This window comes from Salvia splendens, chromosome 5, assembly GCF_004379255.2.
Source record: "Salvia splendens isolate huo1 chromosome 5, SspV2, whole genome shotgun sequence".
Classification (NCBI taxonomy): Eukaryota; Viridiplantae; Streptophyta; class Magnoliopsida; order Lamiales; family Lamiaceae; genus Salvia; species Salvia splendens.
Genome location: NC_056036.1, coordinates 11,338,789 through 11,353,964, shown reverse-complemented (window position 1 = coordinate 11,353,964; position 15,176 = coordinate 11,338,789). Strand labels below are relative to the sequence as shown.

Here is a 15,176-nt window from a genome sequence, read left to right as displayed (position 1 = left end):
CTCTGGTTTTGCAATTAAAGACGTGACTTTGAGATTAATTGATTCAACGTGCGAAATCAATAAATTCTTTGACTTTAGGATGAGAGATTCTTCTTGATCAAGATATTCATAACTATTGATTTTACTTCTTCAATCATATGTGGCGCTGGCAGAATTGGTGGATTGAGGGGCGCAAAATTCAATTTTGGAAAGTGATGAAAGTTTAATTGATGGTTGGGAATCTATACTCAAGAACGGTTGAAAAGTAAAATGCGGAAAATAAAATATTATTGCAGAAAGTAAAAGACGGGGAGAACTTTAAAGACTACATTGTGAATGACTTGAATTAATTATCTCAATGGTTACACACCTTTTATAGGCTCTAATTCTAGCTATACATGGAAAATATATTCTAATTATACTAATATCCTTTTATTTGATTTTCCATAATCTTTAATTGATTTCATTCAATATTCTTGTCATAATTTCATCCATTGCCTTCTTGTTCTCCAATCAATTAATTTCCTCATTCCAACACTCCCCCTCAAGTTCAGTATCGAGTTTTTCGATTGTTAACTTGCACGATCTTTAGTTTGATAAATGGTTTATACTCGTATTTAAGAGTTCTTCAATTTCCATTGATAGTTTATGCTCGTGTCATAGAGCTTCTTCAATTCATCATTTATAATTTATACTCGTATCAAAGAGTTATTGAAAGTTTAGATTCGTTTCAAGGAGCTCTTCTTTTATCATTGAAAGTTTAAACTCGTTTCAAGGAGTTCTTCAATTTTTCTTCATTGAAAGTTTAGACTCATTTCATGGAGTTCTCAATTTTTGTTGACGGTTTTAACTCGTGTCAAGGAGTTAATCTAGACAGTTTTAACTTGTATCCGGGAGCTTCAATTTTTAGTTGACAGTTTTAACTCGTGTCAAAGAGTAATCTTGGATAGTTTTAGATCGTATCCAAGAGTCACTTCATTTTTTTTTTCTGACTGACAGTTTTTACTCGTGTCGAGGAGCTCATTCAGACAGTTTTTACTCGTGTCAAGGAGCTAATTCTGACAGTTTGACTCTTGTCGATGAGCTAATTCAGACAGTTTTGACTCTTGTCGATGAGCTAATTCAAACAGTTCTGACTCTTGTCGAGGAGCTTATCTAGACTGTTTTTGCTCGTATCTAGGAGCCATCATAAGACCATTCTCGGTCCATTCCAGCTCAAACTATGAGCTTTATCTTTTTCTCGGTTTTCTTCTCTTGGCTGCAGCTGAGTGACACCGCTCCATCAACAACCACCAACTAAGCTCTTTCATTTGGTCTCCATCTTTTTTTTTTCTCTACCAAAAACTGGTGGCTGACCTTTGACCCCAACTTTCAGGTGTTTTTTCTTGATTTCACGCACAATAAATCTTGATTTCACACACATAAATGTTAACCTCTTGTAGAGACTGACCCCAAGAGTACGTATCCATATCAAGGCCATTCAACTTGTTAGGAGCTCGAGGCCCCTTAGCCTCTTCTTCAAGTTTACTTTTTGTTTCCTTATTCACCACGGCCTCCTCTTTCACCTTCACAATCTCTTCCTCTTGCCGTCATCACGGCAGATTTCCTCGCCGATTCCTGCCAAGCCTCGACTCTATCGCCAATCGTGCACCGCGCCTCCTTCGCAGCTGCTTTCTTCTCCGGTTAACTGGCTGCACGCACCACTATGGCTGGTAGAATTGGAGACGAATCTTCCGGTAGTGTACTTCCTCTCTCCCTCTACCGGATAATTCTGTTGGAATTATCAATTTGATAACCACTTAGTTATCAATTTGATTAAGTAAGAAGCTTCTTAAGTAGTTATCAATTTGATAACCACTTAGTTATCAAGTTGATTAAGTTAGAAGCTTCTTAAGGACTTAGTTATCAATTTGATAACCAACTTAGTTATCAATTTGATAACTATCTCTTAAGTAGTAAAATAAAAAATGATCACCACATCATCTATCCCAAAAGTCTATAAATATGTGAGGAGATTGAAAGGAGATTCATGATAAACACACCAACATCACAAGCTCTCCTTTCACTCTCTAAACTAATTCTCTCATTCACATATAGCCACTTTAGGAGTATCGTCTCCTCAATTCTCGAAACTCCGAAAGTTCGCCGGTGCCTAGTGAGTTTGAGGTGCTTCTACTCACTTGGACGAAGTCGTTTTATCTTTGGGGACACTACGCCAATCCGTGAGCACTAGCCGGGGCGTAAATTGTCTTGCGGAAAGAGGGCTTTCCTCGACTCGACTTATCGTTAGTACTGTAATTTTCTATTTTTGTTGTAATTTCCTTTTCACTTGTATCTGTATTGCTCTTCGGTTGTAATAGTTAGAGTACTGCCTGTAAACGGCTCGGGAATTTTCCCAATTTTATCCAACAAATTCTTCGACTGCTTCGACTCCTTTCCTGAATTTCTCTTCTTGGCGACAATCTGTTCATCGGCGCCAATACACTTTTAGTTAGCACCTCCATTTGGAAACACTTTTCCGACATCCAAGTTTACAGCCTAGTTAAAGGCGTAAACTTCAGTCATGTCTCCTCCTTCCGACGAGCTGCCTCCTTCTGGTTTCTCCGGCTATGGTAGTCCTCTCCCCCTCGGCTGGACAAACCGAGGATTACTCCTCTGTTTTCTTCTCTTGACTGATGTAGTTTTCTATTCGGCTACAGTCATCCTTCTTCTCATACAAGGCAGAACCGTCGCCATATATTTTTGAGAAGCTGAACTCCACGAGTTTCAGCTTGAACCGTGGATCCATAACCACAGCAATCGCCATAATGAAACAGCTGCTCTTCCAGTATTTGTCAAAGTTCTCTTGCATAGACTTTGTCAGAGTACTAACAAATGGATCTTCGCTGGAAGCTGCTGGCGCTAGTTCCAACTGAATCTTCCACGCTTCATGAAAGAAGGTGTTCGTTGTTGGAGAACCTGCTGTCGTCAGAAGATTAGCCGTGTCGAATAGGGGTTTCAAGTAAGTGCAGAGTATCTCCACTTGCTTCCAATTCTCTTCTGTCGGGGTGTCCTTGTAATCAGGGTCCATAGTATCGAGACAATGTAGAATTTTTTGTCAAAATTTCTTGTCCCACATCGGTGGGCATTAGGGAGTTTGGGGGAGTGGCTGCCTATAAAAGGAGCTCACCCCCCATTTTGTAAAATATCCCAAATTGTACTCTTCTCCATTTAAATATATAAGTGGGCTCTGCAGAGGGTGCTCGGAGACGTAGGCAATTTGGCCGAACTCCGTTATTAAAGTTCCGGGTGTGTTCTTTCTTTATTATTTATTTTGTTCCGCATTTATTTCTGGGTTTATTTTCTGTAGTAGTATTGTATTCAATGTTATTTGCGGGTTTGGTAGTAGTGTTTTGTACGGTTCTTTTGGGTGTTTTTATATTGTGATAAATACACCGACTGATAAATTCTGTTAGGAATCTGGTATTTAAGAGGGACAGTGTCCTCGCCAGTCTTTCCAAAGAATTTAATTGGAGAAGTAATTTTATCGAGTAGACCCCATTGGGTTAACTCTGAAATTACTGAATCGGTTCATTTCACTATTTGAGAGAAAATTACCCGGTTTTCTCAACAAGTGGTATCAGAGCCAAAGGTTCGTCCTTGGTTCTATTTGTTTGTAATATTGAATACTTTATTTTGAGTCTGTAATGGCGGGTAATGATCAAGAAAACAAGGCTAGTTCTTCGTCATCGTGGTCGAGGTTTCCACCGTCAAATATGAAATTGGCGGTGGAGATATTTGACGGTACTGGCCATTTTGGTATGTGGCAGGGGGAGGTTCTAGACTCTCTTTTTCAACAGGGTCTTGACATTGCCATTGAAGAAAAGAAACCAGAAGATATAGATGATAAAGATTGGAGTACCATAAATCGGTTAGCTTGTGGAACAATTCGGTCGTGTCTGTCCAGGGAGCAGAAGTATGCTGTCAAGAATGAGACTTCTGCACATAGATTGTGGAAGACACTGGAGGACAAATTTCTGAAGAAGAGTGGTCAGAATAAGCTCCTTATGAAGAAAAGGTTGTTCCGATTTGAATACCGACCAGGTACCACTATGAATGAACACATTACTTTGTTTAACCAATTAGTAGGAGACCTGCTAAATTTAGATGTGAAATTTGAGGATGAGGATCTGGCATTGATGTTGTTGTCGTCTCTACCTGATGAATTTGAACATCTGGAGACCACATTACTCCACGGTAAAGAGAATGTGTCTTTAGATACTGTATGTTCTGCTTTGTATAGTCATGAATTGCGAAAGGCAGATAAAATGAAAGGCAAAGCAGTTACAGATGAAGCATTAGTGGCAAGAGGTCGTCAACAAGGCCGATCAAAGGAGAGAAGAGGAAGGTCCAAATCGAAAAGGCGAGTTGCCAAAGATGAGTGTGCTTTCTGTTATGAGAAAGGACATTGGAAGAAAGACTGTCCAAAGTTGAAGAAGAAAGAAAAGGCTTCGCAAGATGCAAATGTTGCTGAATGTAAAAATGATGCGGAGTCAGATTGTTCTTTGACGGTTTCACCTTCAACATCGCATCCAGACGAGTGGATATTGGATTCAGGTTGCACCTATCATATGTGTCCAATCAGGGAGTGGTTCTTTGATTTCGAAGAACTCAATGGCGGACTTGTTTACATGGGGAATGACAGTCCATGTAAGACAGCCGGGATAGGCTCAATCAAGCTACGGAATCAGGATGGATCCACCAGAATTTTGAAGGATGTGCGGTACGTGCCCCAGTTGAAGAAGAATCTCATCTCATTGGGGGCCTTAGAATCTAAAGGCCTAGTTGTGATGATGCGAGATGAAATTCTTAAAGCAATTTCAGGAGCATTGGTGATGTTGAAAGGCGTGAGAAAGAACAATTTGTATTACTACCAAGGTAGTACAGTTGTTGGGACAGTAGCAACTGCAACTTCGAGTAATAAGAAGGATGCAGAGGCGACGAAGCTTTGGCATTTGCGATTGGGACATGCTGGTGAGAGATCATTGCAAATTCTCGCCAAGCAAGGATTATTGAAAGGTACGAAGTCTTGCAAATTAGAGTTTTGCGAGCATTGTATTCTGGGAAAACAACGAAGAGTGAAATTTGGCACTGCAATCCATAATACGATGGGAATTCTGGATTACGTGCACTCAGATGTGTGGGGACCTGCCAAGACTCCGTCACTTGGAGGTAGACACTATTTTGTCACTTTTGTTGATGATTTTTCCAGGAGAGTTTGGGTGTACACTATGAAGAGCAAAAATGAAGTCCTTGGGATTTTTCTGAAATGGAAAGCTCAAGTTGAAAATCAGATGGGGAGGAAGATCAAGGTTCTCCGATCAGACAACGGTGGAGAATACAAGAGTGATCCTTTCCAAGATGTATGCCAGGAGTGTGGCATAGTTCGGCACTTCACAGTGAGAAATACACCACAGCAGAATGGAGTGTCAGAGCGTATGAATCGAACACTAGTGGAGAAAGTTCGTTGTATGCTGTCTAATGCTGGGCTGGACAGGACATTTTGGGCTGAGGCCATCTCATACGCTCAACACATTGTCAATCGTTTGCCATGTTCTGCCATTGATGGCAAGACTCCTTTAGAGGTATGGTCCGGTAAACCAGCAACTGATTATGATTCTTTGCGTATTTTTGGTTCTATTGCATATTATCATGTGACTGAGTCAAAATTGGATCCACGTGCAAAGAAGGCTTTGTTTATGGGTTTCAGTGCTGGTGTTAAAGGATATCGGTTATGGTGTTTGGAGTCTAAGAAGACGATTGTAAGTAGGGATGTTACCTTTGATGAATCTTCCATGTTGAATAAGGTAAATCCAAATAGTAGTGATACTTCGCAGCAGGTGGAGTATACACCGAAGCAGGTGGAGTTCGAAGAAGCAGTTGTGATCCCAACTACGAACACCACAAATGACTCTCCTACGGAAGAAGAAGAGTCAGATGATGAAGAGGTTCCACCCCAAGAACCTTCGCAGCAATCAGAGCCAATTGCAGTTAGGCGAACGAGGCGGGAAAACAAGAAACCTGCTCGATTTGCGGATATGGTAGCATATGCGCTTCCAGTTGTTGATGATGTTCCATGTATCTTTTCGAAAGCTATTGAAAGTTCAGAAAGCGATGGTTGGAAATGTGCTTTGGAAGAAGAGATGCAATCTCTTCAGAAGAACAAGACGTGGAAGCTGATGCCATTGCCGAAAGGCAGGAAGGCAATTGAATGTAAATGGGTTTTTGCAAAGAAAGAGGGATTTCCTGACAGAGATGATGTTCGCTACAAAGCAAGATTGGTAGCTAAAGGCTACGCCCAGAAGGAGGGAATTGATTACAATGAAGTATTTTCTCCTGTTGTTAAACATTCCTCCATTAGAATTTTGTTGGCTTTGGTAGCGCAGTTGAATTTGGAGCTAGCTCAACTTGATGTGAAGACCGTGTTTTTACACAGTGATCTGAAGGAGGAAATCTATATGACCCAACCGGAAGGATTCAAGGTTGCTGGTAAAGAAAATTGGGTTTGCAAGTTGAACAAATCGTTGTACGGATTGAAGCAGTCTTCAAGACAGTGGTACAAACGGTTTGACAAGTTTATGAAGGATCAGATGTACACAAGAAGCAAATACGACCACTGTGTGTATTTGCGCAGACTTCAAGATGGTTCCTACATCTACCTACTCTTATACGTTGATGATATGCTGATAGCATCAAAGAGCCAAGTTGAAATTGACAGATTGAAGGCTCAGTTGAGTAAAGAGTTCGAGATGAAGGATTTGGGGGAAGCCAAGAAGATTCTCGGCATGGAGATAACAAGAGATAGAGAAGGAAGCAAGCTTTGGCTGACACAGAAGCAGTATTTGACCAAAGTACTACAGCGTTTTGGTATAAATGATGATTCCAAACCTGTAAGTACCCCACTTGGTCCTCATTTGAAACTTAGTTCTCAGTTATCTCCAAATACGGAAGATGAGCGAGAATATATGGCGAAGGTTCCCTATGCTAACGCAGTTGGAAGCTTGATGTATGCAATGGTGTGTACAAGACCAGACATTTCACAGGCCGTTGGTACTGTGAGCAGATACATGCATGATCCAGGAAAGGGTCATTGGCAAGCTGTGAAATGGATTCTGCGGTATATCAAAGATACTGTAGATATTGGTTTGTTGTTTGAGCAGGATAAATCACTTGGTCATTTTGCAGTTGGATATTGTGATTCCGACTATGCTGGTGATTTGGATAAGCGAAGATCTACTACTGGCTATTTGTTCACTTTAGCGAATGCGCCAGTTAGTTGGAAGTCTACCTTGCAGTCAACGGTAGCTTTGTCTACGACAGAGGCAGAGTACATGGCCATTACTGAAGCTGTGAAGGAGGCAATTTGGCTTCATGGGTTGCTGAAAGAATTAGGGGTTGGTCAGAAACAACTTGAAGTATATTCTGACACCCAGAGTGCTATTCATTTAGCAAAGAATCAGGTCTTTCATGCAAGGACGAAGCACATTGATGTTCGCTATCATTTTGTGCGGGAAATTCTCGAAGAAGAGGAAATTGTCATCCGAAAGGTTCCAACTTTGGAGAATCCTGCAGATATGTTGACCAAGGTGGTGACGAGAGCCAAGTTTGAACATTGTTTGGACTTGGTTAATATTCTGCGATTTGGAGCTGGCGCTTAACTGCGCCAATATGAAAGCACCGCGAGTCGTCTGTTTGGATGGAGAAGATTTGTGTTTGGTGGGATTTGAAATTTTGCCAAGGTGGAGATTTGTAGAAATTTTTGTCAAAATTTCTTGTCCCACATCGGTGGGCATTAGGGAGTTTGGGGGAGTGGCTGCCTATAAAAGGAGCTCACCCCCCATTTTGTAAAATATCCCAAATTGTACTCTTCTCCATTTAAATATATAAGTGGGCTCTGCAGAGGGTGCTCGGAGACGTAGGCAATTTGGCTGAACTCCGTTATCAAAGTTCCGGGTGTGTTCTTTCTTTATTATTTATTTTGTTCCGCATTTATTTCTGGGTTTATTTTCTGTAGTAGTATTGTATTCAATATTATTTGCGGGTTTGGTAGTAGTGTTTTGTACGGTTCTTTTGGGTGTTTTTATATTGTGATAAATACACCGATTGATAAATTCTGTTAGGAATCTGGTATTTAAGAGGGACAGTGTCCTAGCCAGTCTTTCCAAAGAATTTAATTGGAGAAGTAATTTTATCGAGTAGACCCCATTGGGTTAACTCTGAAATTACTGAATCGGTTCATTTCACTATTTGAGAGAAAATTACCCGGTTTTCTCAACAGACAAGAGAATACTTCCTTCAATTCCCACGCAGCCAGCAGCATTTCATATGTCGTGTTCCATCAAGTTTGGCCATCGATAGCAAGAGTCTTGGAGCTAGGCACTTGGAGTTGCTGTTTGAGCTCGATGAACTTCTCCTCACGAGATTCAGACGTCTTCACATAGTTGGCGCTGTCTCTTATCATCTTCACAAGGCCGTCCACATAAATAACCGCATCTTCGAAAATCTTGCTCAACGAACGAGCAAGGCAATTTCCAACCAACAATTGACCGCAAAGCACCAACAGATTCTTTACAGATAGCAGATCTCTCATATTGTATGTGGCAACGTCGTTTAATGGCTGATTAATGGTTATGTTTGAAAGGGTTTTGGCTGTTTTTCGGAAAGGGCCGATGATGAAGGCTTGTTTAGGGTTTTCTGGATTTATTTATTTTTATATAGAGACAGTGATCGATCCCTATGATCGAACCTGCTTTGATACCATGTTAAAAAGTTAAATGCGGAAAATAAAAGATTATTGCAGAAAGTAAAAGACATGAGAACTTTAAAGACTACATTGCGAATGACTTGAATTAATTCTCTCAATGGTTACACACCTTTTAGAGGCTCTAATTCTAACTATACATGAAAAATATATTCTAATTATATTAATATCCTTTTATTTGATTTTCCTTAATTTTTAATTGATTTCCTTCAATATTCTTGCCATAATTTCATCCATTGCCTTCTTGTTCTCCAATCAATTAATTTCCTCATTCCAACAAGAACGAAGGGTATGGTTGTAAGAAGTGAATTTGAGAACTGAAAAATGGTGGAGCAAAGATGAAGTTGTGGAACAAAGATGGAGCAATAACTAGATAATAGAAGTGTGGGAGAAAGGATAACAAGAAAAAATGTGGAACAGAGAACAGAGACGTCCGGAGAGAGGAAATATACAGGTAAAAATATGAAGGGGCAGTTTAGTCACTTGATAAATTGTGGGAGAGAAATAATAAGAAAAAAAGAAGAGAAAAAAGATATAAAAAAAACTAGAAATCCCTTGTTTCGAAAAATTTGTATGCCTCGATCTCATATTCTGAAAGGTCGGCGAATTTAATCCTAATTTTCGAAAGGTCAGCGAATTTAATCATTTTTTTCCGAAATCTTTCTCCACGAATTGGTGAAATTCGTTTTTCCAAGATTCTACTCTTCTCATTCAAGAATTAAAAAAGTTAGTTGAATATAAACCCAGTTTTATATATTAATTTATAATAACATATGAATATAATGAATTAGTGAAAAGTGGAATCCACCTGCTAAAAAATATGAGTAATTTTTCATGGACGAATAAAAATGATATAAATGGACGACATTTCATGAATGAATGTTATATACAAATAAAAATTATGGTATCTTGGTATAATAAAACTGAAATCGTCTTGGAATTAATTAGGTTAATTTTTACCATGGAATTAAGGTACCAAAAATATAGATTACGGAAGCATATAAGAAAATATTAAGATAGATTTCATTCTAACATATATCAAAATTATTTTACACTGAAACCATAACAAAAAGGATTTATATTTGTATTTGAATATATAAATAAAAATTGATTCTCTCTAAATTTATTTTAATAAATTATAGATTAACTATTAACATCATATAAATTTTATTATGTCATAGTATTCTGTTAAAAATATATAATAATTCTCATAATTTAACGATAATTTATTTTATAAAAATAGTACTTTTAGGTTTAATTTATCATCTATATATTAAACAATAATAAAAATATATATACTGTATATAATCACTGGAAATTACTTTAACAATAACATTAAAAGTACAGAATATAATAAATTATGCAGTTTAAATAATAAATAATACTGTAAATAATTATTAATATAAATTTTAAACTACTTTTATTAATTTAAATTTTGAAAAATCAATATACTCCCTCCGCCTATCAATATAGAGCACATTTGACTAAGTACTGTTTTAAGAAATATAGTAAAAAGTGGGTTGAGCTTAATGAAAAGGTGAGTATATCTTGTGTTTTTTTTAGGTGTGGAATTTATTAACATGTTCTCATAAAATTGGGTCTGATTCATTGTACTCTTGAGTCTTGACCGACTAAAACCTAAAATAAATTGAAAGAAATTAAAAGAAAATGTACCAAGTGTTCTGGAGCTGGTTCTGTATAAACCTTGATAATTAAACTTTATTTTATGTTAATTTGTATTTTACATATTTTTCTTCAATCCCATAAAAAGAGACAGTAGTACTGTATTTAGCTTCAAACGTTCTATACATTAGAAAATGTGGGACATTAAAGCGGACACGGTAACCCAGGGAGGGGCTTAGAGCATGCGCAGCGGTGGCGTCCGTCGCCACCGCCGTCCGCGCCGCTGGCACGGCGCTGCTCGATGTATCGAGCACGTCCGTGCCAGCGGACGCACACGTGGCGGCACGGGATTGGGCAACGGCGTAGCCGTTGCATTCAAACTTTTTTTTTAAAATCGGTATTTAATTATAAATAATGCTAAAAAATAAAAAAATATATTTTCCAAATCCCAAAAATATGGCCGGTTTTTCCCGTTTTTCTGATTTTTTTTTATTTTTTTCCCAAAATCATCTATAAATACACACATTCATCACTCATTTATCACATCAATTCATCTCTCATTCATAATTCTTATACAAACTATCAACACATTCAACCTTCACTCAAAACATCAAATGGATTTCACTAATCTCATGGCGGAAGCGAAGCACGAAGAACAAGAATACTACGAACAACATCGTGCCGCTTACGAAGCATATGTCGCGGCGAATACCCCCGCTCATCCTCCTCAACGCACTAGATCAAATCGCCGCTACATCCATCGTGACCGAGAGGGAGCCCACGAAAGGCTCGTTGCCGACTACTTTGCCGACCATCCGCGGTTTCCGGCAGATTACTTCAGGCGCCGTTTTCGCATGTCAAAGCGCTTGTTCATGCGAATTGTCAACACATTGTCCGCACGTGTTGAATACTTTCAAACAGGTGTAGATCCAGCTGGCCGGCAAAGTATCACGGCGTTGCAGAAGTGTACGTGTGCCATCCGACAACTCGCTACTGGGCAAACGGCCGACATCTTCGACGAGTATTTGCATATCGGTGAGTCCACTGGAATCCTTTGTTTAAAGAATTTTTGCGAGGGCGTTCGTTCTGCTTTTGGGGATGAATTCCTTCGGGCACCCACCACCGATGATTGCCAACGGTTGCTTCGTCTTCACGAATCAGTCCATGGCTTTCCCGGAATGCTTGGCAGCATTGACTGCATGCATTGACTGCATGCATTGGAGGTGGAAGAATTGCCCGACTGCTTGGAGGGGGCAACACTTAAGCGGTCACAAAGGCGGCGGCCCAACACTTATCCTTGAGGCGGTCGCCGACTATCGCCTATGGGTTTGGCATGCATATTTCGGCGTTGTCGGATCCAACAACGACTTGAACGTGCTCTATTCTTCACCACTCTTCAATGATGTGATGAATGGTGTAGCACCGGCGATCGACTTCACCATCAACGGAAATACATACCGCATGGGTTACTATCTCGCCGATGGTATCTACCCAAGGTGGTCGACGTTCGTGAAGACGCTCCACAACCTGCACGACCCGAGACGGGTTCTTTTTGCGCAGCGTCAAGAGTCAGCGCGGAAGGACGTCGAAAGAGCCTTCGGGGTCCTTCAAGCTTGATTCAACATTGTGAAGGCCCCGGCTCGGCTGTGGTACGTGAATAATATCGCTGACATCATGTTCACGTGTATTATATTACACAACATGATTATAGCCGACGAAGGGCCGAGGGCGGCTAGCTTCTACGACGAGGACGAAGCCGGAAGCTCAACAGCGAGGTCTCTCCCACGCCGAGGCGAGCATACGACGGTTGACCAGAGGATCGAGACAAGACACACAATGCGCGATACTCGAATCCACAATCAACTACAAGAAGACCTAATCAACCACATGTGGGCGAAATTCGGCAACGAGTAGTGGTTTTTTAAATTTTTAGGATTTTAATTATGTAATTTTTAGGATTTTAATTATGTAATTTTTCATTTTTAGGATTTTAATTATGTAATGTTTAATTTTATTTGTCATTTGTAATATTTATTGTGGTTTTTAAATGAATTTTAATATTATGGAAATGTTATTGTTTAATTGAATTTTAAATTAATTGTGCTCGTCCTTGCGGAAGAGCACAGTTGTGGGTGTTGTGCTCTTGCCAGAGAGCAGGCATGAATAGTACCGCCCGGGCCCACAACCGTGCCGCTGGCAAGAGCACGGTTGTGGATGCTCTTAACGCTTAAGCCCTTCCCAAAAAAAATTTCCTTTCATTATTACTGCTAATTTTTTTTGAAATAAAAAATAACAGTCTTTAGCCCTTCCTAAATCAGTGTTATTGAAGATTAAATCGTACCCTGGGTAACGCAGGGGCGTAGCGCAGTTGGCAATGGAGGGGCAGATCTTGCTGCAATGAGCTGGGTTCAAATCCCACTGTTGCCGTGTAGTTGCTTCCATCTCTCAGGCACAAGTGTGAAGCCTTGGGAGATGGGCTTCTGACAGTCAGTGGGTTAAGCCCTCTGATGTGAATCAAATTTACATTGTTATTCCTATAACTTTACATGATTTATATAGTTTGATGCTTGCAAAAGTGTGTTTTATGGTGTAGGAAGAGGAGTAAATGGTGAAACAAAGAAGGAAGCTCGGAGGGTGAAAAGCTGTGCAGAAAGCTCTCAAAAGTGGCCACCCGGCCGGGTGAATTTCATGTCTAATAATGTACCCGGCCGGGTGCTTTCTGGAAGGCAGCGAGAGGACAGAAAGCTCTCAAAATTGGCCACCCGGCCGGGTGGATTTTATGCCTAATAATGTACCCGGTCGGGTGGATAAATTATAACTGCAAATGCAGTTTCTTTCGGCAGTTTCAGAGAGGAGAGAGAGGGGTGGAAGTGACGTGAGAAAAGAAAAAGAAAAGGCTGCAGATGTGATAAAAATAAAAAAAAGTGACGTGAGGGGGGAATAGAAATAGAGGAAAGAGAGTGACTTGGGTGGCGACAAATTCAGAGAGGAGGAAGACGAATTCAGAGAAGTTTCGGCCATCATTCCGACGCTCCGTTTCCGAATCCCATTCCACTCAACAAGAGCACGCTTCCTACGGTTTTAATTGTTATTATTACCATGTGTTTAGGCTAAGCTCTCTTTGTTGCTCCAAGTTGTAATCTAGGCTTGTATATTTGTTTTAACACATTGAATCGTACGTTTGATACCAACAATGTGTTTGATAATTAAAATGCTACGTTTTTGGCTAATGATGTAGTTGTTAAATCTTAACTATCGTCTCTTTAACATAGCTTAGGATTGATCGTTTGTTGGTATGCTATCGAATTAGAACTGTTCAGGGGATAAATTGATAGTGGATTAGGTAAGTAATTATAGTAGACGACGTTTGTTCCCGCGCATCCGCAGGAATTAAATGTCGTTGAAAGTTGGTTCATGGAACAAGTGTTCAACTGACTGTGAACTATACGTCGTAGACATGTTCAGTGCACGCGATTAGGTTGATAATTATAATCCCGTCGTATGTTTCGTTGTAAATGGTGTAAAACAACGCAAGCTTAGAGAGCAACTTGGAGTGACTTGTCTTTCTCGTGTTAAAAATCTCATTTCAGTAGCTTAAGTTAGTTAACCATCTCAAAATCAAAACAAAATCTTTATATGCTTTGTGTAGTCATATTAAGTGTAAGCAATCTCGCCTCCCTGTGGATCGACACTTGAAATACTACTACGATAATGTATTCTTGCAGTAGTGTAGTATTATTAGAGTTAAAATAATTGAACTTGATAACATTTATACTTTGATTAAGAACTCTAAAATATCGCATCACCCTCCCTCTTAACTGTCACTGCGTACCCTGATTTAATCCCCTCACATGATGTCGGATCGGAGTGTGGGGCCGCCAAGGTGACGGAATCGGCTTTTTGCTGCAATTGAAGATTAAATCGTGTGAAATTAATGTTAACAAGGGGGTGAAGGCGTTTGAAGCCGCTAATAAATTGAATCTGAGAATTCAAAATTTGCAGACGGAATTGAGAAATAAATTGCGGTTACTGCTATTTTTGGAAAGAAGATGACCCACCCAATTCTAAAATAATTAAGTATTCCTCGAAATTAGCGTCTATTCTGATTGACCATTGATTTCTTTATATTGAGTGGTAGTATAAAATTTGTGATATATTCTTTCATTAATTACGTGGATAAAAGTTTATACGGCTTTAATATTTTAAATTCCAATATTTACTCTTGTTATTTTCTTTCCTTTTTCTTTTATTTCATTACAATTCTATTATACAAGCATTATTTTTTTATTACTTTTAATATTTACTTTATTTAAGAATGAAAATATGAAAAACATGTCATGGATTGATCGTGTAGTTTAATTCATATACTGGGATTCTACAAATAGTTAATTTTTATTTGATTATACTGGTTTAGAGTTTTTATCCTAGAATTAGAGTTTGAGGTGTTCATATTGAATAATTTGAAGTTTCAATTTTAAAACTAATTAGGACAATATTTTGAGTTATTTAATTGGACTAATATTTTGTTTAATATTTTATATATATATATTCCTAAAAATAGTATATTCTTTGTCCGCGATCAATTTTCTTACATTGATTTAGTCCGAGTTTTAAGAATTATATTAGAAAATGAATGAAAAAAATTAGTGGAATATGAGTTATACTTTTATATACTAGTTTTAAGAGTTATAAATCGTGGTTGAAACGAGTTAGTGGAATGTGGAGTTCAATTATCGAAATAAAAGAGTAAATGTGACCATTATTCGCGGACGTA

At 39.0% G+C, this 15,176-nt stretch overlaps 1 protein-coding gene across 1 annotated transcript; it reads right to left on the bottom strand.

Annotated features, from left to right (window-relative positions):
• Nucleotides 1–2,626: 2,626 nt before the first annotated feature.
• LOC121803795 (zinc finger BED domain-containing protein RICESLEEPER 1-like) lies at nt 2,627–3,049 on the bottom strand. Its single transcript, XM_042203399.1, has one exon. It carries the CDS (start codon nt 3,047–3,049, stop codon nt 2,627–2,629), a length of 423 nt encoding a protein of 140 aa, XP_042059333.1.
• Nucleotides 3,050–15,176: the final 12,127 nt, after the last annotated feature.

Excerpts from the sequence above, each read along its gene's own strand:
- LOC121803795 (XM_042203399.1), bottom strand. The coding sequence starts at position 3,049 with ATGGACCCTGATTACAAGGACACCCCGACAGAAGAGAATTGGAAGCAA.